The sequence below is a fragment of the Gigantopelta aegis genome, chromosome 10 (genome assembly GCF_016097555.1).
Source record: "Gigantopelta aegis isolate Gae_Host chromosome 10, Gae_host_genome, whole genome shotgun sequence".
NCBI classification, from domain to species: Eukaryota; Metazoa; Mollusca; class Gastropoda; order Neomphalida; family Peltospiridae; genus Gigantopelta; species Gigantopelta aegis.
The window spans coordinates 73,800,041-73,824,545 of record NC_054708.1 but is presented as its reverse complement, the minus strand read 5'-3'; the positions used below and the strand labels follow the sequence as shown (position 1 = coordinate 73,824,545).

Below are 24,505 nucleotides of genomic sequence, written 5' to 3'. Positions count from 1 at the left end.
ATTTATTTACTGTTAATTTTCGTATAAAAGTTGTCTTGTCACATTAAGCCTAACGATTTAACCACTAAAGACATTTTCTCACTCGTGTTTAAAAAAAAACAAAAAAAACAAAACAAACATTATATACATATATATATATATATATATATATATATATATATATATATATATATACATCCACTAGCGATTGTACCCCTCCCACTCCAGATGTCAATCTGCATTTTAACCTTCAGTTCTTATTTGCCATGCCATTTTGTTCCAGACATGGCGACAGTGGACGAGTGTATAACCTCGAAGGAAAAACGCACCAGTCTTCACTGTCCGTCTGATCACGTGATTTACAAACCGGAACTGCAGGTTGGCGTCAGCAACGTGAGGAAGTGCATGCGCACGGAGGGCGACTGTATGGGCATGACACACACTCTGCTCACCCAGCGAAACAAGTGTTACTGGAGGAACAGCTGTGAACTCTCCTGGAGATCCGGAATCCCCATCACCCTGTCTACGACACCCACGTGCCTGGCCCTGCCTCCGGACTACCTCTCACTTTCAGGATTCAGCTGTATTGCCAAAGGTGCATATATATGTATATATAAATCCGTGTTCTAAGCCATATCCAGCGAGGACATTTAAAAAAAAAACCTTTTAGCGTGCCCTCAGATTATCTTTTATTTTCAGATTCAACTGCATTGCAAAAGGTGCATAATAATAATAATAATAATAATAATCTTTATTTAAAGAAGGTTACACAAATGATGAGATGATGAAAAAATGCCCATTTCCTTTTTTTTAAAAACATACTCACAGACTGACTCGTTTTCAGAATTCAGCTGTATTGCCAAATATGTACATATATATGAATCTACGCTCAGGACCTTTTTGCTGTCCTCCCTGCGGGAAACCTTTGCCTTTGCTGCTAACAGAGAAATGTAGCACGTTTCACGTGAATTCTACGTGTCGGATGTATCAAACATTGATAGCCAATGATTAATCAATCACTACGCTCTAATGGTGTCGTTGAACAAAACACTTAACTTGAGGCCGTATCTAGCGAGAAACACAAGAGCGCCCACTCTAGCATTCGTGTACACTATTTGTCTACATTACTGTTCCCTTCCCAATTCACCAAACACAAAATCATTTTAAATTTGAGAGTTTTGTTTCAGCCCAAGTATTTGTTTACATAACATTAAATGTAATCGTTCTATAGAAATCGCTAGACCAATCGTGTGCCCCAGAGTTGTGACATAGCACAGGATCTATAGTAAATGACCAGCATGTAAGCTACATGACTTGCTTTTAGTGGCACGAATGGTTTTACGATTTTCTCGTTTCATATATGACCGTTTGTGAATTGTGCTAATTCTATAAATGTTATATTTAGTGTAAACACTGCTCCCACTCCAAAATACGAACATCTACTTACCTATATAGCCTGGATACAAGGGACGTTACTCTTCACGCACATGCGCAATGGGAATGAGAAATACCTCTGGTTTTAATATGAACACATTTAAACTACACATTGTTTGCCAACCATCCTCTTTTACAGAAGACCATAATTGTCTTTTCAAAATTAAATACTTTCCATCTTATACATCATTCATTAAGTGTATCTAAGCATAGCCGATTATCGTTATTATCCATCAGTAAGGCTTTAACATCTGCATACAGTAAAACTAATTTGATGTTTCCAAGGTCAATGATTCTTCGAAATTATTAATATGCATGTACACTGAAAACAAATATGGCTAGTCTCCTTGGCTTATTCTATTTTCGCGTATAAAAGGTTCAAATTGAAATAATGAGCGGTGAATCGTAATAAATGATTATGCACCTAAGAGCATCTACTGTTCAAGAAACCAGATAACATTGTTTTCAGTATCATGTCGCAAATAGCTACGCAAATTTCAGAGATCGCTACACAATTCTAAAACGAATATTAGTTGCTACTCGATTATCAACTGATCACGAACTGTCGCTAGTCAAAATTATAAAATCAAAATGTTCCCTAGAAGCGTCCAGATGAGCATATGACAGAACCTCAAACACAATTTGTGTCATTTTGTTGTCAATATTTATATGTAAACACCGACCTCGGTAGCGCAGTAGCTATGCCATCGGTCTCAAGGTGGTACACACTGAGCCCGCATCCCGGTATCAGATTCCACTCCGTGCGAATTTTAATGGCTTGGTGGGGAGATGTAAGACTCCCCGCTCGGAAATTTGTGATGGCCATTAGCCGTGCCGACGTAAAAAGCTGTTGCAAAATTGATTTTCGATGGCATTTTTATCATTGTTAGGTATTTACTTTGTTAATATTGATACAAAACTGTCATTGCAATCTGATTTGAATTTCAAGGGCTGAAGACCACAGACTTTTTATGACGCACAGACAGCGTGCTTGAACGTAAATGTATATAAGCACGAAAACGAAATGAAATATATATATATATAAAATCTTCTTTTTTCTCGTTATAACCTCTACCCCACTCTGTACAGCCATAAAGTTAATGAATTGTTTTTTGTTTTTCAAATTTCAGATCAAGTGTTTGACATATGCGATAAACGTGTAAGCACTGTTAACGTAACAAACGGACTAATTATAAGCCACCAGTACTACCCATGGCATTACGATTCAAAGAAGACTGTATGTCGCAAGAGAATTCAAATTCACCGGAAGTTAGGATTGCGCATGTCGTCAGACGACTTCGACCTCGACCCTGACAGCAGGAAAGATAACGTGAAAATATTCATCGTCAGCGAAGATGGAAAGCGAAGACCTTTAAAGAAATTTATGAGAAATCAAAACGTAAACCTCAGCTTCACAGAAGGCTGTGTAGATGTTGAATTTCGAGTCGACGAGCATTCGAAAAGTGGCAGAGGATTTGTGTTCAAGCTACAACGTGAGTATGTTTACCTTCTCCCAGTTCCGAGTCTGGCAGCCTGGAGTGTCACATCATTTTGTTTTCTTTCCGTAATACCACATTTTTCTATCAAGCTCAATAACATTACTGCAGGGTTTATGCACGAAGCACATACAATATTAGCATTTTGGAGAATTTGCTAAGGAAATCTGTTGTCAAATTCAAGTTCTATTTAATCAAACAGCAAAAATGGCGGTTCATCTATAAACGACATACAATTTTTGAATGAGGTTTTTGGCGAATCAGTAATGAAATATATTCGTCAAATTTCAACTTTAATTAGCATTTGGCAATTTGGCAAGTGACGGGTTAAAAAGCCCTGAATCATTACGCTACGTAATCGAGGGATGGCTGGCTCCATCTCAGTTTCTCCTAGAAGGACCCGCAAGTCTTCAGTTTTATGCCATTATAAGATGTTTTTGACCAATTACATAGCCTAAAACACGAGCCTTTAAAAGCAATAACGGTCAGAGGTTTTTGGAGTGACACAATTCACCTTTCATTATCTAATGCATCAATTATTGTTTAACTACTCTTTGTTTTCTCAACATCAGCAATATCCAGTGAATGTATGTGTAGTTTCTTTCTTCATCACTCTGCAATCGTTTTATCTGGTCAACAACATCGAATCAATTTATATCTGGTTTCTTGTTTTTCTGTACACCCTCGTTTGTCTCGTCACCCCCCACCCCTTAGGTCTGTTCAAATTTCGTATTTATCGAGGTTTGTTTCTGTTTGTGGGTTTAAATTCGTGTAAATTTACATTGGTAGTCTATCAGACACATTTTGTTTGTAATAAATTAATTATACTGTAGCAGTATTTTCTTACTTCACTGTAGGCCAAAATTACATTTCTGTTGATTTTATACCAGCACATTTCATGGAGACCAGTCTGTAATGGTTTATTTGTAAAGGTGAAGAAATGCTAATCTAAAACGTTTCCTTACGCACACGGCAAGCTTTGTTCACGTTTTGACATGTCTGTTATTTGTCCTCTACCGGTCCTTAGGTTTCTATAGGTGACTAAGGTTTCATCTCCGTCCTTCTGTCTGCCTGTTTGTCCCACAAGGTTTTCCTTAAGTTCTTTCACCTCCACATATCTAGTTGAATTTCTTTTTATATAGCTTTACAATGTATTGCTACAGATCAAGTTTGACTTTCATGGCGATTTACCCATTTTCAAAGGGTTATGGCTCTTGAACTTAGAAGATACGAAAATTTGATTTCCGGACGTTTTTCGCAATACCTCAAGATACTGAGCTGAAATTTTGTCATGTACTGTTAAAAATCAAGTTTGACTTTCATGGCGATTTACTAATTTTCCCACAGAGGTATGGTCCTTGAACGTAGCACACACGGGAATTTGTTAGGCCCGGTAGGGGACATGTATAGTTGTGTTTAGCAGTACTCTCAGAACGATTGTTTCACATGGCATTTTAAGAGTCTAGGCTTAATATCTGTCTGACAAGAACTTCCCAATGCCAGTCATAATTAATTACTAATACTATACATTACCAGAGCCGGTTTATCCTAGTGGCACATGTAGCACGTACTACGATCCCCGCGCTTCAGGGGACCCCGCGCTGATGTGTACATTTATTTTCCCCAGGTCATTTTTTCCCTCTCCCCGAGGGGTTTGCAAATTATATATCCTGGGAAGGGGACCCGCTGTTATTAGTGCTACAGGCCCCGCCGATCTTTAAACGGGCTCTGTACATTACTAATTCTAGTCAGTACAGTGTTGGCTTGTCTCAGTTAAACATAATACAACACACGAGGAAGCTTCATTGCCCTTACATTTATGTATCAATAGGTAGTAAGATATAGATGTGTAATATAATAATGTATTATACGTTGTTAGACTCATAACACATGTATCATATGTTCACAGCGGCGTTTCCAGGAACTGACGTTGATTCTGATGACGGGTTCTACACATGTCCAGGTTTCAAAAAACGAAGAAACAAACATCACCGCAGGAAAACCTCAAGAACAAGAAAACACAGACGAACATGTGAGTTTATATTTAAATATTAATTAATGGATTTAATAACACCTAAAATCGTATCACAGCTAGATGAGATAGATATACAGAAACAGTCGAACAGAGACAGGGAGAGATGGATGGTGGTGGAGGGAGAGAGAGAGAGAGAGAGAGAGAGAGAGAGAGAGAGAGAGAGAGAGAGAGAGAGAGAGAGAGAGAGAGAGAGAGAGAGAGAGAGAGAGAGAGAGAGAGACGGACAGACAGAGTGAGAGAGAGTGGCACACAGATGAGAGAGAGAGAGTCACGCAGATGGAGAGAGAGAGAGAGAGAGAGAGAGAGAGAGAGAGATTTTTTTCTTGTAATCTTTCAGTCTCGTGCAATCTAATATATTTTATTAAATATTTCTGATTCATTTTGTTTACTGACAGTTATGAAATCTAGACGGAAAACACACAGAAGGCGAAACAAGCCAAGGAAAGGACGGAATGGACGAAGAGGAAGAAGATATAGGAATAACAAGTTCAACGAAATACATACCATTTACTAGCTGAACGCTCACAGTTACTGTTTGGTTTTTGTGAATCAACGTAAGGTTGTATTGATATTGTTAGTCAACTGGTTGCAGACTGTTGCTCGGGGTGCAAGTTGAACACCGATTTCGATTGAAAGGTTACGCCGTTCAAGGATGCAAATACTTCGCTGCCAATGTAACTGTTTCCTAACTGTTTCCTACCTTGTTACTGTATTTTTTTTTCATTATTAAATCGGCAAAACACTAATTGGAAATAAACTAAAATCAATTCTGTAATTAACTATTAAAGGGACTTCATTTTGTTATATGTCGTTGACTAACTGATTCTTCAATCTGATCAAATTCGCCAAACTTTTAATAATCTTTGAGTCTTACTTAAACCTTTTACAGACACTAATATTATATATAAAAAAAAGTATTTAATATGTAATTTTAATTGTTAACAAGGCTCGTTTATTCGGAAAGATGTTACAATGGCACTTTTAAGAAGATGAAAGCAGTTTGCTGATTTATAAAAAAAAAACCTCAACCAACCATTGCATAAAGTTGCCATATAAATTTTTATATTTTTATCTACATTTTTCCATGATCATGTTTAGTTGTAGTTTCGCTTACAACTAATTTGTGACTAGTCACGCTCCTGGCGTGTGTGAACCACGACTGCATGTTACAGACATGTTAAACTCCTATCCCGTTCTTTAAAGATGGCTGCTGTTTCTGCAGTCCTAAAAATGTAATCATATCTTTAAATCCACTCCATCCTCTCCGATAGCAGATCTGAGGCAAATAAGTGCTATTCCTTTTGCAGTTGACCTTTTGTCGTACACAGTTAAATCACGAATGCAGCGGTGTTTTGACTGGTTAAATGAAAAATAACATTGACTTTGATCAGATCTATTTACTGACTAGATGGAGTGGCCAGTACGATCGAATATATTTAGTATTTTCATCTGTAGCGTGAAGTATGATCGAAGCATTATATTGTATTCATGTTTGGCATCCAATAGCCGATGATTATTTAATAAATGTGCACCATTGCTCTTATTAAATAAAACAAACTTTTAACTTTTACAATTTATTCTTTACGTGTTAAGTATAATATTTCTAAGACTCAAAATGTGCTAATTTTCACCTATCTTTTCTGCGAGCATATTAAAACATGTATGGGGGGGGGGAATGGGTGTCACGTGGCTAGCTTTGTTTTACATAGCTTAAACGTGATGCCATTTTCACCTATTTTGCGGACAAATACCTTAAAATTGAAATTTGACTTAATCTGTACTCAATTGAAATACATGTCAAATTTAATTTGTGTATGCATTATAGAAATGTAATATCCAGTAAAGTTTGTGTTCTCGACAAAAGTGCGCAGTTATTTTTAACATTGTTTTTACTATAGTTTCATAGTTTATTAATACATTTTGGGTTGTATAATTTTTTCGCCACTCACAAATTCCCACAAATCGTGTACACTACTAGCATGTGTAGGCTATTTACTAAAAATGAAAACAAAAGGTCACTGGCCTATTTAAGAAAATATTTCAAAATATATATCCCTACACGCTACTAATTAAAAAAAATGTTATGATGCAAAACTCCCACACATATAAAGCCTCGTGCGGTCACCTCTATTGAGGAACAACCCGTTTTAATCAGGCGCCTTCATATTCTTCTAAAACATATTTAATACAAGTTCGTTGGGGGAGGGGGGGGGGGGGGGGCGATTGACTCGGAAACAAACGAAATGACGATCCTGTTAGTTTAAAAGCGACGCCACACAATACGAGTGCCTCATCCTAGAATAGCGACGCCACACAGTACGAGTGCCTCATCCTTGAATAGCGACGCCACACAATACGAGTGCCTCATCCTAGAATAGCGACGCCACACAACACGAGTGCCTCATCCTAGAATAGCGACGAGAACAGCCGACTGTGACAAGACAACATTACGTGATATGCAATCAGCTATTCTCGCGTGGAGCTGTTTTCATAATACTAGTATATAGCTACAGAAAACCTGATGAAAAATGTCTGAGATATGTTTGGTCCCCCCCCCCCCCCCCCCCCCCCCGTTATCTTAGTCTAGGTACAACCAAGTTCAAACGGTTTTATTTGAAATGGTGTGTTTTTTGTTTCTTTTGTTATATAGTATAAACATTTTCCTTGAGTGACTAGTTTGGATGTATTAATAGGCACAGATGTATATTTTTTGGTAATATAATTTTGTTATTACTTTATTATGTTTTATTTGCTGTATATTTTGAAAAACAATAAAAAGGTTTTTATGAAAAGCAGTTGTTATTGTGGAAGTAAAACAATATTTACCCCCCCCCCCCCCCCCCCCCCCCCACACACACACACTACATGAATGAATGAATGTTTAACGACGCCCCACACGACAAATACATCGGCTATTGGGTGTCAAACTATGGTAAATGCTAAACATGAAGTGATGATCAACATCAATATAAAAATTCAAGATTTAAATAGAAACAGTGTAAAAAACTGTGCAACAATATAAATATAACAGATAGATACTGACTTTTACTTAAAAAAAAAAATTTGTGCTGTATTGGCCGTTCTCAAAGAGAATGTTACACCTCTGCACCACGGTGAGGTTACAGCACGCGCAGCCCCCCCCCCCCCCCACACACACACTAAAATACTGTTGCTGCGATTACTATTACGGCAGCAGCAACAACTACTAGTACCTACGACTACTACTAGTACCACCACCACCACTAGTATAATTACTACTACTACAACAACCACCACTACTACTAGTTACTACAACAACTACTACTACTATCATCACCATCACTACGACTACCACCGCCACCACCATTACTACTACAATTACTATTACTACAGTTACTACAACAAAATACTACTACCATCACCACTACTATCACCGCCACCACCACCACCACTATAACTACCAATTTCTATTACTACAATTACTATTATCACAACTAGTTACTACTACAATAACAACAATCACTACTACAGTTACCATTACTACTACTACAGTTACTACTACTACTACAGTTACTACTATTACAGTTATTACTACTACAGTTACTACTACTACTACTACTACTACAGTTACTACTACTACTACTACTACTACAGTTACTACTACTACTACTACAGTTACTACTACTACTACTACTACAGTTACTACTACTACTACTACTACTACTACAACAACAACTACTACTAAGTCAGCGCACAAAAATGTGCACATATATTATGTTCCAAACACGAACTATTAAAATGCATCAAAGTATTGTGGCAGGAAGCAAAACTCCGTTTTTTTGCAAGCTGTCACGAGGTTATATTTTCTTCCGCCTTCAATATCTATTCGAGGTAACGCCCATTGTTCAAGATTATGATATCTTTTGTATGAAGCAATCGCTGCACAAGGAAGATGGCGACGTTAAAACTGACGTGGCTGTTGCTGGCAATGTTCAGTTTTCCTGGTCACGGAGCAGGTAGGAAATAGAATATGCATTATTTCAATTGGCTGGACGTTTAGGGTCGAATTACTTCCCTGTGCATACGTCAGTCGCGCGATAACTATTCTAAGATCTAGACAGGGGGAAAACTATCTTGTTGTGAAACACGGTGTAATGGGACGGCGTAATACTTGTAGGTCAACGGAATATTTGTGATATATACATCAGGAAAAAAGTTAAGCGCCCTCAGAAAGTTAATGACAGCCAGGCGACTGCGAATGTAATTGGTAAAAATCATTTGAAAGATAACAGAGATATCCATAGCTTAGCTCGAGTGTCTACCTGTGGTGTACACACTCGAGTGTCTACCTGTGGTGTACACACTCGAGTGTCTACCTGTGGTGTACACACTCGAGTGCTATCCATAGCTAAGATGTGAATGTTTTCTAACGGTTTTCCAGTTATTTAGAATAGGCCTCCATTGATAGACAACCGTGCACTAAAGTGCATGTAATAAACACTCATTGTTTTCATGAAGTTTTTTTTTTAGTGGCACCGGATGATGCCAGCTACTTGGGAGGGGTGTAGTAAATCGTTTTCAACAGTGGGTGAATACAACTTATATAGTTTTCAGATGGGGGCGGGGGAGGGAGGCAGTGCTCCTTTCCCCATCACCAGCTCCAACTTGAACAAATGCACATCCTATACATCGAAGCAATAATTAATTAACTATACGTGGGTAATGGGGGGGGGGGGGGGGGGGGGGGGAGGAAACGTGATATGGGGAAGAAAATTTGGTTCAAACGATGACGTCATAGCTGCTGTTGAAGACAGTCTTCTTGTGGCCCCAGATAAAAACAAATATTACAGGATCTTACGAAATTAGAGAAGCGCTGAATCAAAATGCATTTAGTTACATGCTGGCCATTTTCATGTTCATAAAGCATCCAACATGACCCAAGTAAAAATAGGTCGAGACTTTTGCCCCCTCCCCGTGCATTTATTTCATTTCATTTTAACTTGATGTTTGTGTTTATATCCAATCGAGGTTCAAGCACGCTGTCCCGGGAACACCCTTAAGGTACCTGGCCTGTCTGTCCAGGACAGCGAGGTCAATGGCTAGTTGTGGATGAGAGACAAGTCGGTGTAGTGGTCTTATACCCACTCACTTGAATGAAACGATTACAAATTATACATAAGAGCCGATGGACACAAGAGACGGTACCTGGATACCTGCTAGCTTTATGTTCAATGATGTGGCATGCTTCCATGAGAGACCTATACAAGCAAACCTGTCGTATTTTGTTTAAAGACACCACTAGAGCACATTGATTTGTTAATCATCGGCTAATGGATGTCAAACATTTGGTAATTCTGAGAGGAAACCCGCTACATTTTTCCATTTATAGCAAAGAATATTTTAGAAATTTTCAGACAGGATAGCACATACCACGGCCTTTGATATACCAGTCGCGGTGCACTGGCTGGAACGAGAAATAGCCCAATGGGCCCCAAAACGGGTATCGATCCTTGGCCAAGGTGAACGCTTTACCCCCAACAACTTCTGATTTTGCCAGAGTTCTGTCCAGGACAAGGCGAACTACATTTCTTAAATACACACCAAATAAAGACTGGAACTGGGAACTCTATTAATCAAGAATCAGATTCGTCCATTCCAGATACAACCTATGACTTCGCCAGTGACTGTGCCTGGGACGGAAGGCCAAATAGTAACCCCAGTAACAGTTACATACTGCACACTGCACCCCGGTGTATTCTGGTTCTCATGCTGGGGGGGGGGGGGGGGGGGGGGGGGGGGGGGGCAACACTCTCATTAAGTTCGTTCATTTACCTTTGCCACCCAATCGCCAGTGTTCCTTTGTGTTGAGGTGTCAGTCATGCTTTCATTCTATTCACCCCAATGAAAGGGAAGAAACTCTTTTCAAGCTGGACAGCATCATAAGGTTGCGTTGTACCAAGCAAGAAAGTTCTGTGTCAAAGTTCGAGGTGCACGTTTAGTTCCATAAGATAATTATTATTATAAAATGTAATAACGAGTATCGCTCCATATTCACAGCCAATAGGTTGCACAAATAGTGGAATGACTTAAGGGAATGGTCAGGACATACTGGCCCAAATCACCAAATATGGCACAGTTGTGACAGTACAATTGTTTTTAATGGGGACTACCCAATTTTAGAGGTCAAGGTCAAAGGTAAACTTTAGACAATATTCAGAAAAGTTGTTGAAAACACTACATTGGACACATATTTACCCTACAAATGTAGAAAACTTTTAAAAGGGGACTGCTTCAATTTGTACGTCAAGATCAGGTCAAGTTTAAAGATCAGACTGAAATGGTATTCAAGAAATGCAAAAATTCACCACATTTCACACAATTCAATTAATAGTCTGCCAAACCCTCACTTGTTCTTTGTGGTTTTTGCGTGATTGTAAACAAACATGGCAGACATGGCACCCTTAGGTAGAAGCTGAGATTTATGCATGCTAGCACCTGGCATCCTAAATGCCCACCTATGGTTTAAAAATAAAGAAAAATACAGTTATTTTTAGTCTCAAGGAAATTACAAAAAGGGCTATAAAACTATAAAGAGGACTCATTTAAAATATTTTTAGTTAAAAGTTTGTGTTACTTTCATCATAATGTGTCCAAACTGCATGATTCTGGGTGCATTTTTGGATAATGTTCACACCCATACAAACCATACCCAAGCCGGATATCACACATATTTTTGTAGAAACTTTGCTAATCAAACCTTACAAAAATCCTCATTTGAATAAAGGTTTAGCTATTAAATGTTTCACAAGATCAGCTTGTTTGAAAATTACCCAAATTGATCGCGCCCCACTTTTGCAACAAGGAAAACCTGGTGCATGAATACCAAGCCTCATTACAGCTGAACCGTTTGCACTTCTGGTGAAAAACCAATTGTCGTTTTTTTAAAATAACTCATTGACTATCACTAAGCTTAAGAATTTACTTCCTATTCCAAATAATTAGCCTTCAAACATTGATCTATGCAAAAGCAACAGTATGGTGTCCAAGATAGCTACCAAAACCCATACAGCGGGCTATATCAGGGGTACTTCATCAACTACGACAAACTGTTGATGGGTTTTAGGAGTAGATGGAATTATTTTGAGGTACCTCAGCTAATTAATACCATTAACTTCCAGAACAAAGAAAGCAATGTATTGCATTTTATATCAACAAGGACAAAGTTTTGATGTTAAGTGATATCATCAAGGAATTAATTTATAAAATACATTTTGTACTTAATATATTGCATCATCATTTAAACAGCCAGGCGGTGTGTTGATCATGTTGTCGTCGATGACTAGAAATTACCGCAGTGAAGAGCAATCACAACGGCTCGTCAGGCAAATCGTTTATTATTATCAGTTGAGAAGAAACGCACCGCGCCGCTCGATATGACAGTGTTTGTGGAGACATTTGCCCAAAGACACCTTCGGGTGCAGTCTTTACAGGCAATAAAGCTACAGTGAAGTCTATATCGGTGTTTTCATTGTAGTTATCGCGTATGCACCCCCCCCCCCCCCCCCACACACACCCAAGTGACATCAGCTGCCTACAAACCTGTCTCCAACGCCCTCCTCTTATAACACGCCTGCAATCCTTTGTGGACAGTTCTTTTGCACGGATGCAACAAACTGAGTTGTCCTTTGTGTTTAGTTTATTTATTGCCTTAAGTTTTACAACTCATCAGCATATACAATGAGGAGAAGTTTATTTTGTTTAACGACACCGCTAGAGCATATTGATTTGTATGTCTATATACAATATGTATAGTATAATTTAGTGGGGAGTGATTTTTACATAATATGGTAACTGTCTAAAACACAATTGAACTGAACTGGATTAACTTAGCGAACATTTGCTGTATTCTGTATTAATATGTATTGGCGTAGCCTGGGTGGGGGTGGGTTGGTATGGGTCACTTCCCGTCAAGGAATCCCAACATATTTTATATGTTCCTGTCGCCCCATAACACGGCTCATTGACCGTGTGGGTTCCTCCTCCCAATGTGGATGCTTCTCCATAAAATAAAATACTGGCTTCGCCAATTCCTAAACACTCAGCCTCCTACTTCATCGACCCTTATAAAGACACAATTAAACAAACAATCATCAATCACTTACCTCTATTGATATATCCACCCAACATTTGCAGGAAATATTTGAACAGAACAGCACAGTAGTTAGATGTTATCATTAGGTAGTATTACATCCATGCACAGATATTCTATATTTATACACATTTAAAATAAATATGGTTATAAATATCAAACAGCGATCTTTTCGCACATTTCTGAATCTAAACTATATTCAGACGAATGTACATAGTATCGTTTTGACATCAATAAGCATATTAAAATGTCAAAGCATTGTAAACGTAATGTCAAAGCATTGTAGACATCATGTCAAAGGAATATTTACGTGTTTATGGTAACAGCTTCGGCAATTGTAACTTAACGAAAAATGTCGAAATACCATTGAAATGCGCACCTCCAGCACCCTTCCACTAGATTCGCGCCTGACAGGGAATAAAAGTAGCGCAGAACTATGTTAGTCCATGAGCCAACAGGATTTATCGGTATCAAGTTGGGGAATAAGGCTCATAGTAATGTTTAGCAAGGATTGCATATCTAGAGTTGGAAAATATGTATTATCACCCTTTTCCTGACCCTACCCTAAAATAATCATTTTAAAAATAGTACCAACACACGGTAAAACAACCTATTTCAACCTAGTGCTACTTTATCATTAAGCAGTCCTTGTCAATGACATTTGTCACATCTGTGGTAATGTTAAATAGCATTTCAGAAAACATTTAATAAAATGTTGAAGTTGAACATTTTAGCATTGGTAATACATACATTGCGGTGCATAATTTTGAATAATGTAGTATTTTAGTTTCAGAATTATTTTTATCTATCATTTAGTTTTAAAATGTTAATAAAAGTTTTGGAATATATACAATTACACATGTTTGTGGCTATTTTATAGAGGAATCCAAATAACTGAATATATGTTGTGCAATTTGTACATTACAATCAGTAGAACAAATGTTTTTACCTCTCCCCCAAAACGAAAACCCCCAACGTTTTTATTATTTTGATAAATTGTATTTCATTTTCCTGCTGCTGTTGAAATATATTCTTCTGATATCAAATAAACGTTTATAGTAGCATGTTGTAATTATTGTAAACCGACCTCAGCGGTGTAGTGGTTAAGCCATCGGACTTATGTCTGGTAGGTATTGGGTTCGAATCACAATACCGACTCCAAGCCAGAGTGAGTTTGACGACTCATTGTGTAGGTGTAAGGTCACTACACTGAATTATCTCTCACTAACTACTAACCCTCTGTCCTAGACCGACAGCCCAGATAGTTAAGGTGTATGTCCAGGACATCAGGCTTGAACCTTAATTGAGCAAAAGCAGGAAAATAAGTATAAATGAATGAATGAACCATTGTAAATAATGTAAAGTGTTCAGGACAAGTATGATTATCATATTCATTTCCCTCATCCTCATTTGTACTTTTCCCATAGTCCAGTAGTCTAAATATCAGTGTAATTTATTGACAGTCTATTTACTACACAAACACAATTTGGCTGTGTACTCGTCTTTGGACAGTTTCAAGCCAGCAGATCCCGAATAACCTCAGCTCCTTCTTCTTTTTCAATCATCCATCCTCTATCAATAGGGATTGGCACATTCGGTTCTTGCTCCAGACACTCCCCTCAATATTCTTCACATCAAGGTCTGAAGCAGTATCTACAACCTGAAGGCTGATGACTTTCTACGTCAACTTTCGTCACACAAAACAGGATGTACCCGAGATCACTGGCCTTAATGTATGATGCACCGAGAACACAGAAGAGGCATGTGGATGCCTTTACTTTGGAGGTTTTAGTTCTTTGGGGGAAATCTATTGATGACCCAACTAAAACAAATGTCTTAGGTCTCCCTGAAGCTGGTCAGCGATTTCAAGGCACTTACCCTAGCTTTGGCGGCAAATTAGTGGCTAAAGTAGCTTTGTTAATCTTTCTAAGTAATAAATCTGATGTGGACAGACCTCACGATAATTGTTACACCACAAGGATGCAACCAAACAAAGAACAAACTGCTTTTATTGTGATCATTCTCCCTTTTGATTTTACTTTTTTTTTTTTTTATACATAATGCTAAACCTCTACATCATGTTAATTTTCTTTAGTTTTTGGAATTGGTTTGCTGGTGGGTCTTTTTCTAATCTCTCATACTTAAAGGCTTCCATGAGTCTAAAGGTGGTGTTATTTCTGGGAGCTACCTTTGCAGTAGAAATGCTAATGAGGTTCCACTTTTCTGGGAATGGACTTGTCCTTTAATGACAAACACAACTGTTGATACTGCTTCCTGGTATTTTTTATTCTTGGTCAGTAAGTATGATGGAAGCTTGATTTGTTACCTGTTTCCCTGCGAGGATCCACAGCAGGTTCTTCTTACAGGCAACTTAACAGCTTCCTCGGTTTTCTGGATATGGTTCTCTCTGGTTAGATGAAGCCATATAGGTTCATCTGTGCACCGGCTACATAGATGCCCAGCGCGTGGTGCTCAATGTTGACAAATATCTATTTTAGCCATCGAGTCAGTGGCATATAAGTTTATGCCAGGGTTTATGGACCACATCGTCCTAGAGTCAAACTTCAACACACTGGAAACCTATGGTCCACCACACACCAAAGCTGCTTCTGGTTAGTCTTATGCTACCAAATTTTATTAGATCATGTTCTATGTCGTCTGCTGTCAGATCTATGGTTCACGCCAGCACAGATGTGATGTGTTTTGTCACATTCGATTCAGTGCATTTCTTTTTTAACTGGTACCATACTCACCAGCCTCAGTCCCAGCCCCGTCCCCAGCCCAGGTATATTTTGGGCACACACCATACCAAAACGTGTGCAGTATCTGGATGACGTCAACATTTCCAGTAAGTGTTTTTACGAAATCTTTTGGAGGTTATGTTGTCGACATGTCACGGCAAATGTCATGTCCTGGTTAAAAGACTGGACGTAAGTGGTGATCCTGTATGATTGCACCTTGGTGTCAGGGTGTCCAGTTAGAAGCCCGAAAAGAAATCACTTTGGTTGATTTGGTATGTAGAAAGTAGCACTGTTATTCTTCTGAAATTTTCATAAGGTGTGCATATATTTATTTATTTTTAAATATTGTTTTAATATTTTAATGTCTGTCTGTCTGTCTGTCTGTATGTATATATTGATGTATGAATATCTATATATTGTATGTATGTCGAGGTTGACTGTTGCATACTGGCAGGATTGATGACGTAAAAAAATACTTTGAAATATTCGTGCAACCAGTTCTTTGTCAAATTCAAAATCTAATGTCACGTCTTAACATGTAGGTCATCCAAAAAAGGGATAGGATAGGGATATTTAATTCAAGGTAAAATCGTTAAGTTTCATAAGAAAAATTTATATTTTGATCATTATGCAGCTCTAAGTGAATGTATTTTAAAGCTGCAATCTCGAGGTTTATATACATATTGTTTAACCATTTATAATAGACTGTTTTTCATCTACATCGGCGAGTTTATGATTTGTTATGAAATATAAAAGAAAACGAAAGTAGATTTAGTATAATTTTGAGGGGATTCCTAATTTAAGTGTTTGCTCAATTTGTTGAGCTTTGAATAACGTACATTTGCTTTCATGCAAAATAATGTTATGTAGCTAAAAATATTTAGGGATCACAACAGGCTTATGACCCGTAACTTTCTCCAAAGGAGGGGTCACTGGACCCGTGACCCCTCCCCCCTCCCGTGGATCCACACCTTCGCTGCTTATATCAATTTTGTTAGTAAACATTAACATTATCGGCAATAGGAATTGATTTGATACATTGGAACCATAACTGTGGCATGTTCAGGAGGCCGAGTACTCGCTAACGATTTGACTGGTACCAATGTCTTCTATCATCTACGGGCGCAATTTAGCTCAGTCGGTTCAGTGCTCGCTTGAGGTCCTTACGTCGCAGGATTGAACAACCTCGGTGGATTCATTCAATTCATTGTTTTTTGCTCGTTCCAAATAGTGCACCACAACTGGTCAAAGGCCGTGGTATGTGCTTTCTTGCCTGCGGGAAAATACATATAAAAGATCCCTTGCAGAATTAGAGAAAAATGTAGCGGGTTTCCTCCGATGACTCTATGTCAGAATTACCAAATGTTTGACATTCAATATAATAGCCGATGATAAATTAATCAATGTGCTCTAGTGGTGTCCTTAAACAAAGATTTTGTCTATCATCTAACATTCGGCGCAAAAGAACCCATTGTAGCGAGCGAGCGCGAACGCTCACCTAACCTTAATCCCATGGTCCGAGTGAGAGAAAAATAAAACACTATTAAAAATTCACTTCTGTGTATATTTTGTTAATTGCAGGTAGACGACAGAAATGTAAAGTTTACCAAAACGACTGTCACACGTTGTCCATGCAAGAACAGCATTCGACTTTAAGATGCAGACGTGGAACTGTGCTGTTCGCGCCTAGCGTGACGGTTTCTCTGACGTCAGACGGGGATTGTCGGGGCCACCGGAACTGCACAGGGTATCAGGTGAATGGAGTGGTGCTCACAAACAACTGCTTCTGGAAGGCCTCGTGTGAGATCAAGTATTCCAGCGCTTCGATTATCGTTTTGGCAAACGACAGCGCGTGCATTGGTCGGATACCTCACGTACTCCAAACCAGCTTCCGGTGTGTCAAACCAGGTAACGAGCATTGCCAGGTCAGGTCAGTTCAGGTCATAGGGTTTAACGTGCACATTCTGAACAATCTGTTGTAGCGCAAGCCTGTCATGGGCACAGGTATCAGCCTGGGCCGGCTTCTTCGTCCAGGACAGGGAAAGAGTTTGGGGAGGGAGGTGGGACCGCCTGCGCTGGCATTTGCAAGGGAACATAAGGAGCCTGAGCGGGGTCGATAGCGGGCGGATCATTGTCTTAACGATGATCTTAGATCCACTTTATACTAAACTAGGCCTAGAGTTAAAGCCAGACAGCTGAGGCACAACTAGGTTTGCTAATGTGTAGTGAAATATCAGGAGATGGCATCACGTACGTTTTCATTTCCAGTAAAGGCTAATTTCAATTTAACAAAACATTACGGTAGTTACTCTTGAATAGCGACGTAGTTGGTGTGATTGTCCCTTGAATTAGTGATGCTATTTGTTTGATTTGTGTACATACTGTACGTACTGAAAACATTAGAATGACGTCAGATATAAGGCGTCCTTGTTTTCTTTTGGAATGTTTAACGTACGTGTTTTGTTAGACGCTTTGCGGCGCTTACGTGATAGCAAAAGTAGATATAACATTTTGTTTTAACTCTTATTAGGAATACCAAGATGATGATGATAATGAAGAAGTTTGTTTTGTTTAACGACACCATTAGAGTACATTAATTTATTAATCATCGGTTATTGGATGTCAAACATGGTCATTTTGACACAGTCATAGAGAGGAAACCCGCTACATTTTTCCATTTGTAGCAAGGGATCTTTTATATGCACCATCCCACAGACAGGATAGCACATACCATCGCCTTTGATATACCTGTGATGGTGCACTGGTTAGACCGAGAAATAGTCCAATGGGCCCACCTACGGGGATCGATCCTAGACCGACCGCGCATCAAGCGAGCGTTTTACCACTGGGCTACGTCCCGTGCACCATGATGATCATTATCATCATCATTATCATTAGTGTTACATAACACTTTGTTTTCTTTTAAAACATTAACCTGAGTGTATACGTATTTTTAGGAGAAATTGTCACGATGGGGAATAACAATTATTCTGAACCCGTAACCTTGAGCCAAGGGATCATCAAAAGCCACAACGAGTTCCCCTGGCATTTCAGCCGCGAGATGCAAGCCAGCATTGTCCTGAAGGCCAAGGACTCCAAGAAACGCAAACTGCTCATCACGGTGCACAAAGCTGATATCGACTGGGACGTGGACAACGTCTCCATAGCTTCCAGTGATGGGATCACCAGTCTGACGGTCGACAGCAGAAACCTTCAGCCGATCACTGGGCCTGAAATCAAGATTTCCCTTTATTTCGACAAATATTCTATGATGGTAGCTGAAGGATTCGTCCTCTGTTTCAGATGTTCGTAGACGTTTTTCAATTTTCAGAAGTAGAATATTTGATTTCTGTAGCGAATGTGGACACCAAAACTTAAAAAAGATTTGGCAAGTTTGGTAAAAGAAATCTGTAGCCAAATTCAAATTAAAGGGACATTCCTGAGTTCGCTGCAATTTTTAAAGTTACATTATCTGGTTACAATATTATAACATCATGTACAAATGTGAAATACAAGCTCAAATGCACTTTTAAAAAAGTCGTGTGTGTTCGCTATGAACGGATATCGTCAAACGTATACGCATGATTCGTCGCCTGTGCCGCCATAGCTCAGCAAAGCACAAACGACAGCCTGTTGCCAGTTTCAGTTAACACGTGCGTTTGCCGATTTCAAATTGTAGGGTTCGTCTCAAAAAATTAAAAGAGAAATCTTGCGCTGTACGAGAGTCTTTAGTTAAAACCGGTTTGATCTTGACAACGTATTATCGACAGTCGTACCTTCCTATTTCAGAATTGATATTTTATAAAGTGTTAGTAGAACTTTCAAAGTTTAGTTTGTATACTAGTAACACATTAATCATGTATATATTTTTAAAATAAAATATACTGAAGTAGACAATGAACGGTTTCACTTCTTAATTTTACGTGTTAAAATCGACAAATTCAAATAAATACTATTTCGTTTGGAAAGGGTAAAGTTGGGGTGTGTGTGTGTGTGTGTGTGTGTGTGTGTGTGTGTGTGTGTTGTTTAACGACATCAAAGATAAAGTATATTGATTTAATAATCATCCGACCCCATACAACCGTAAATAAAATGTGTTGAGTGCGTCGTTAAATAAAACATATCCTATCCTTCCTTCCATCTGCTGTTGGATGTCTAACATTTGGTAATTTTGACATATAATCTTGGAGAGGAATCGGGTGTGTCTGCAGAGGGAGGGTATTGGAGGTCGAAACCCTTACTTGCCCAAGCTTAAAAACAATTGAAATGTATTTTTTGGGGGGAGCATGGCCCCATATAAACTTCGCTGAAATCCCTGTACACGCGCCTTGGAAACCCGCTACATTTTATTTTTTTAGCAAGGGATTGTTTATATGTACCATCCCACAGACAGGATATCACATACCATGGCCTTTTTGTATACCCGCCGATGGGGATCGATCCTAGACTGACCGCGCGTAATGAATAAAAATAACATGTAGTCTTGAAAAATGTTACGTAAATCGAACACAGTACTCTCTTTCTCTACCCCTAGAGCGTTACGTAATTAGTAACACCCCCTTACATGTAACGCGTATGCCAACAGCTGGCCACTGTCAAAATTTCAAGGCAAATCCCCCACTCACCGACCCCTGGAAAGGCGTTGTACCATACCTCTATGGATATAAATATGTTTTGGAGATATGAGACGACCTCTCAATTAAATAAGTTAAATTTGTTCAAAAATTGCGAAATCTCACGTGATCTCTTGTTGATGAATTCTATACTTGTGATAAGCCAGTGAAAACCGAGATCGGTACGAGCCTGTCAAAAGTGTTCCACTTTCAAAATCATGGCTTTGTTTTTGACCTGGATAAGCCAGCGTAGTGAAACCAATGCGGAGTGCGGCGTCATATATGCACCAAACGTAATTGGATTTTCTGTTCTATATGCTTAAATAATAAAAATATTCCAGGGAATGTAGTTTTAAGATGTTATCAACTAACAAAGACTTTTTAACGATTGCAATTACATATCAAATATATTTTTCTGCATAAAATATTAGTGGCTGTATATTAAACGTGTTTCTGGTCGTTCCAATATTTGTATTAGGTTAAATTTCATTTTATTTCCTAAAATATTTTTTTTTTCGTACGTACGAAATTATTTAAGACAAAATCCAGTTTGAGCTTTTTACAAATATTAAGACGACCAGAAACACATTGAATATACAGATACTGATATTCTAAACGAGAAAATATATTTAATATGTAAGTTTAATCGTAGAAATATTTTATTAGTCGGAAATATCTTACAATGCAGCAAACTCAGGAATATCCCTTAAACATTAATCAAGCCAAACATAACAGAATACTAGCTCTTTGAAGAATTAGATCGAGGGTGCAAAGCAAAGTTTCTATGGGTTCGGAGTTATGCTTCCACGTAAAATTTGAAAACTAGGTGTCCTGAAATGCAATTTCCTGAATTCTACAAGTAAAATTCATCTCTGCCTTAAGTTTTGCTACCAATAATATGTTTTTTATTAAGAATTATTGGAGGGTTGGGATGGGGAGTGTTAGATCCCCCAAGCAACCCACTGCTGTGCCGTGACTGTTAAATCCTGGTGGAAGTTTAGAGTCTGAAACACGTTTACTTAAAAACAAAACAGTGATTTTAGAAACCCTAAAAATATCCGTAAATCTTCTCTAGGCTTGCATACTAGGATTTTATTAGTAAAATAATATTGCATCACTATAAACAGCTATGAATGTGTTATCTGTAATTTATTTTATAGGGCTTCCATGGGAAAAAAATGTTGGTGAAGATTACAACGTTTGTGACAAAATCCAAGGTAAGTTTAAAATTTTACTTCAGCCGTCATATGACCGCGGCACCTGTTTTCTTGGTACACAACGGTGTACACAATGGTAGATCCGACAGTTTCTGTTCAAATGAAAACTTTAAATCCTCAATGGCTGACAGAATGATACGAGTTTGCTCATTGACTATTATCTTTCTTACTCTCACATCGAGTTTTCTTTACTATTTCATTATCATCCGATCTAAGTCTCTTTTTACTGTTACACAATATACCTTCATGCGACTCCTTTCACTTGGTAATAGTGATTGTATTTATAGGATATTAAACAAGCTTTCATTTCGTATCATATTTATGTACCGGGTGAAATAATTTTCAATTGTGATTTATTTAAGGTTGAGGGGTTGTATTATTTATATTTCAGGTGCTAATGTTGATTGAAACGTTGTATGTAGTAGATAGCAGGGGCGTAGCGTGATGTGGACCTGGGGGTGGGTGGGTTCGAATATGAATCAAGTGGACCTTTTTCTATTTTGTTTTTGCACCACCATTTGCTTCAGCGGGGGGGGGGGGGGGGGGGGGGGGGTCGTCCGAACCCCCCCTAGCCTACGCCCCTGGATAGCAGCTGATACTATTCTTATCTCTCAGATTTGATTTGGTGGTTTGCTAATCGTGGTATCACCAATATCAGTCATGGCAGTATTTAATGTTATATTTAAATTTAAGTACACTTCCAAATTTAATATATAGAGGCTATTTCATGGGGTTTTTCGAATACGATTTTTATGTCAACGAGTGATGTGTGAAAACCATATTTTCACGAATTGCGAAGCAATGAGTAAAAATATGGTTTTCGCACATCACGAGTTGACATAAAAATCGTATTCGGAAAAAACACCATGAAATGGTCTATTTATTATATACATATTTCCTAATTTTTGACAATATCTTTCGCTTCTTGATAATATCTTTACCTTATCCTATCGAAAACACATAACGTCATGATATATTTCTTCCTATGAAACTTTGCTAAAACATTTACTTGACCATAGACTTTTAAAAAGAAATTTGAATAAAATCGATCTTTATTAACATTTATTTAATAATACTACGGTGCAAACATACCTGACAAAGCGATCATCCAAAAACTCCCACAAAAACAAAACGAGTCGAATGCCGTTAAATTCTTACACTTACACTCGATGACACTACATTGTGTCATCATTATTTAGCTTCGTATTCAATTCGTTTTAGATATTTTATCGTAATTGTACTTCGTATCCCTTTTTAATAGGTACAGTTGTTTAAATTACATTTTTTTTTTTTTTCAAATACGATCAGATGCATTGGTAATCATTAAACTTAAATACGAAGAAACGAGACAAAGGGAGATAATTTAATCATGCACTTATGCAAAAAAGTAAATACGATTTCTATATTTTCACTGTAGCTAAAATACAGTGAAAATATGACTTTTCACCGGATATGACTTTTATGGTTTCCGTAGATCTATATATTTCACTGCTATGTATATAATAAATAGAGGCTATTTCATGGGTTTTCACACATCACGAGTTGATATAAAAATCGTATTCGGAAAAACACCATGAAATGGTCTATTTATTATATACATATTTCCTAATTTTTGACAATATCTTTCGCTCTTTGGTAATATCTTTCACTTATCCTATCGAAAACACGTAACGTCATGATATATTTCTTCCTATGGAACTTTGCCAGAAAATTTACTTTACCATAGACTTTTAAACAGAAATTTGATTAAAATTTATCTTTATTAACATTTATTTAACAATACTGCGGTGCAAACATACCTGACAAAGCGATCCTCTAAAAACTCCCACAAAAACAAAACGAGTCGAACGCCGTTAAATTCTTACACTTACACTCGATGACACTACATTGTGTCATCATTATTTAGCTTCGTATTCAATTTGTTTTATATATTTTATCGTAATTGCACTTCGTATCCCGTTTTTATAGGTACAGTTGTTTAAATTACGTTTTTTATTTTTCAAATATGATCAGATGCATTGGTAATCATCAAATTTAAATACGAACAACCGAGACAAAGGTAGCTAAAATACAGTGAAAATATGACTTTTCACCGGATATGACTTTTATGGTTTCCGTAGATCTATATATTTCACTGCTATGTATATAATAAATGTAAATACATTATGTATGTCAGTGTTAGCAATGGGTGAGCGGAAAACGTCGCCAAAATATAGAAAAAATTGCATTTACCCAGGGTTTTATTGGACAATATATCAATTATTACACAACATTTCTTTCGCCAAATAAAAATAAAATTTGCGAACTTATTTTAAAATTCGCTATTGGTGACCTTGGTGAGTGCCTGTAAGTTCACTCAATATGCACATGTTTTTTATTGGATTTTTTCCGTTATCAAACCTTTAAAGATGTATTTAACAATTCTTGAGCTTTGACCTTGACATGTGACCTTGAAGTTGTAATGAAATTAAATAATGGTAATTTTTATTCATAATTCTTTTAAGAAATCCGTGGTCAAGTAAATTTTTATAAACATTTCTACAGAAACAAACATATCTATATCATGACCCCTGCGCGTGCTGTAACCTCACGGTGGTGCAGGGGTGTAACATTATCTTTGAGAATGGCCAATACAGTACAAACTGAAATTTAGAGTAAAAGTCAGTATCTATCTGTGATATTTGTATTTTTGCACAGTTCTTTACACTGTTTTTATTTAAATCTTGAATTTTTATATTGATGTTGATCATCACCTATTTGTTTGCATTACGATAGTTTGACACCCAATAGCCGATGTATTTTTCGTGCTAGGGTGTCGTTAAACATTCATTCATTCATTCTATATCATGACGTTACGTTTGG

The 24,505-nt window shown here is 37.8% G+C and overlaps 1 protein-coding gene across 2 annotated transcripts in view; it reads left to right on the top strand.

Annotated features, from left to right (window-relative positions):
* The window catches only part of LOC121383194, a 28,072-nt gene extending 20,336 nt beyond the window's left edge, over nucleotides 1-7,736 (top strand). For both annotated transcript variants that reach the window (XM_041513050.1, XM_041513051.1), the window contains 4 exons: nucleotides 263-574; nucleotides 2,544-2,906; nucleotides 4,819-4,941; nucleotides 5,340-7,736. In XM_041513050.1, coding sequence (XP_041368984.1) covers nucleotides 263-574; nucleotides 2,544-2,906; nucleotides 4,819-4,941; nucleotides 5,340-5,458 — 917 coding nt within the window. In that variant the 3' untranslated portion in view covers nucleotides 5,459-7,736. The remainder of the gene's footprint in view (nucleotides 1-262; nucleotides 575-2,543; nucleotides 2,907-4,818; nucleotides 4,942-5,339) is intronic.
* Nucleotides 7,737-24,505: the final 16,769 nt, after the last annotated feature.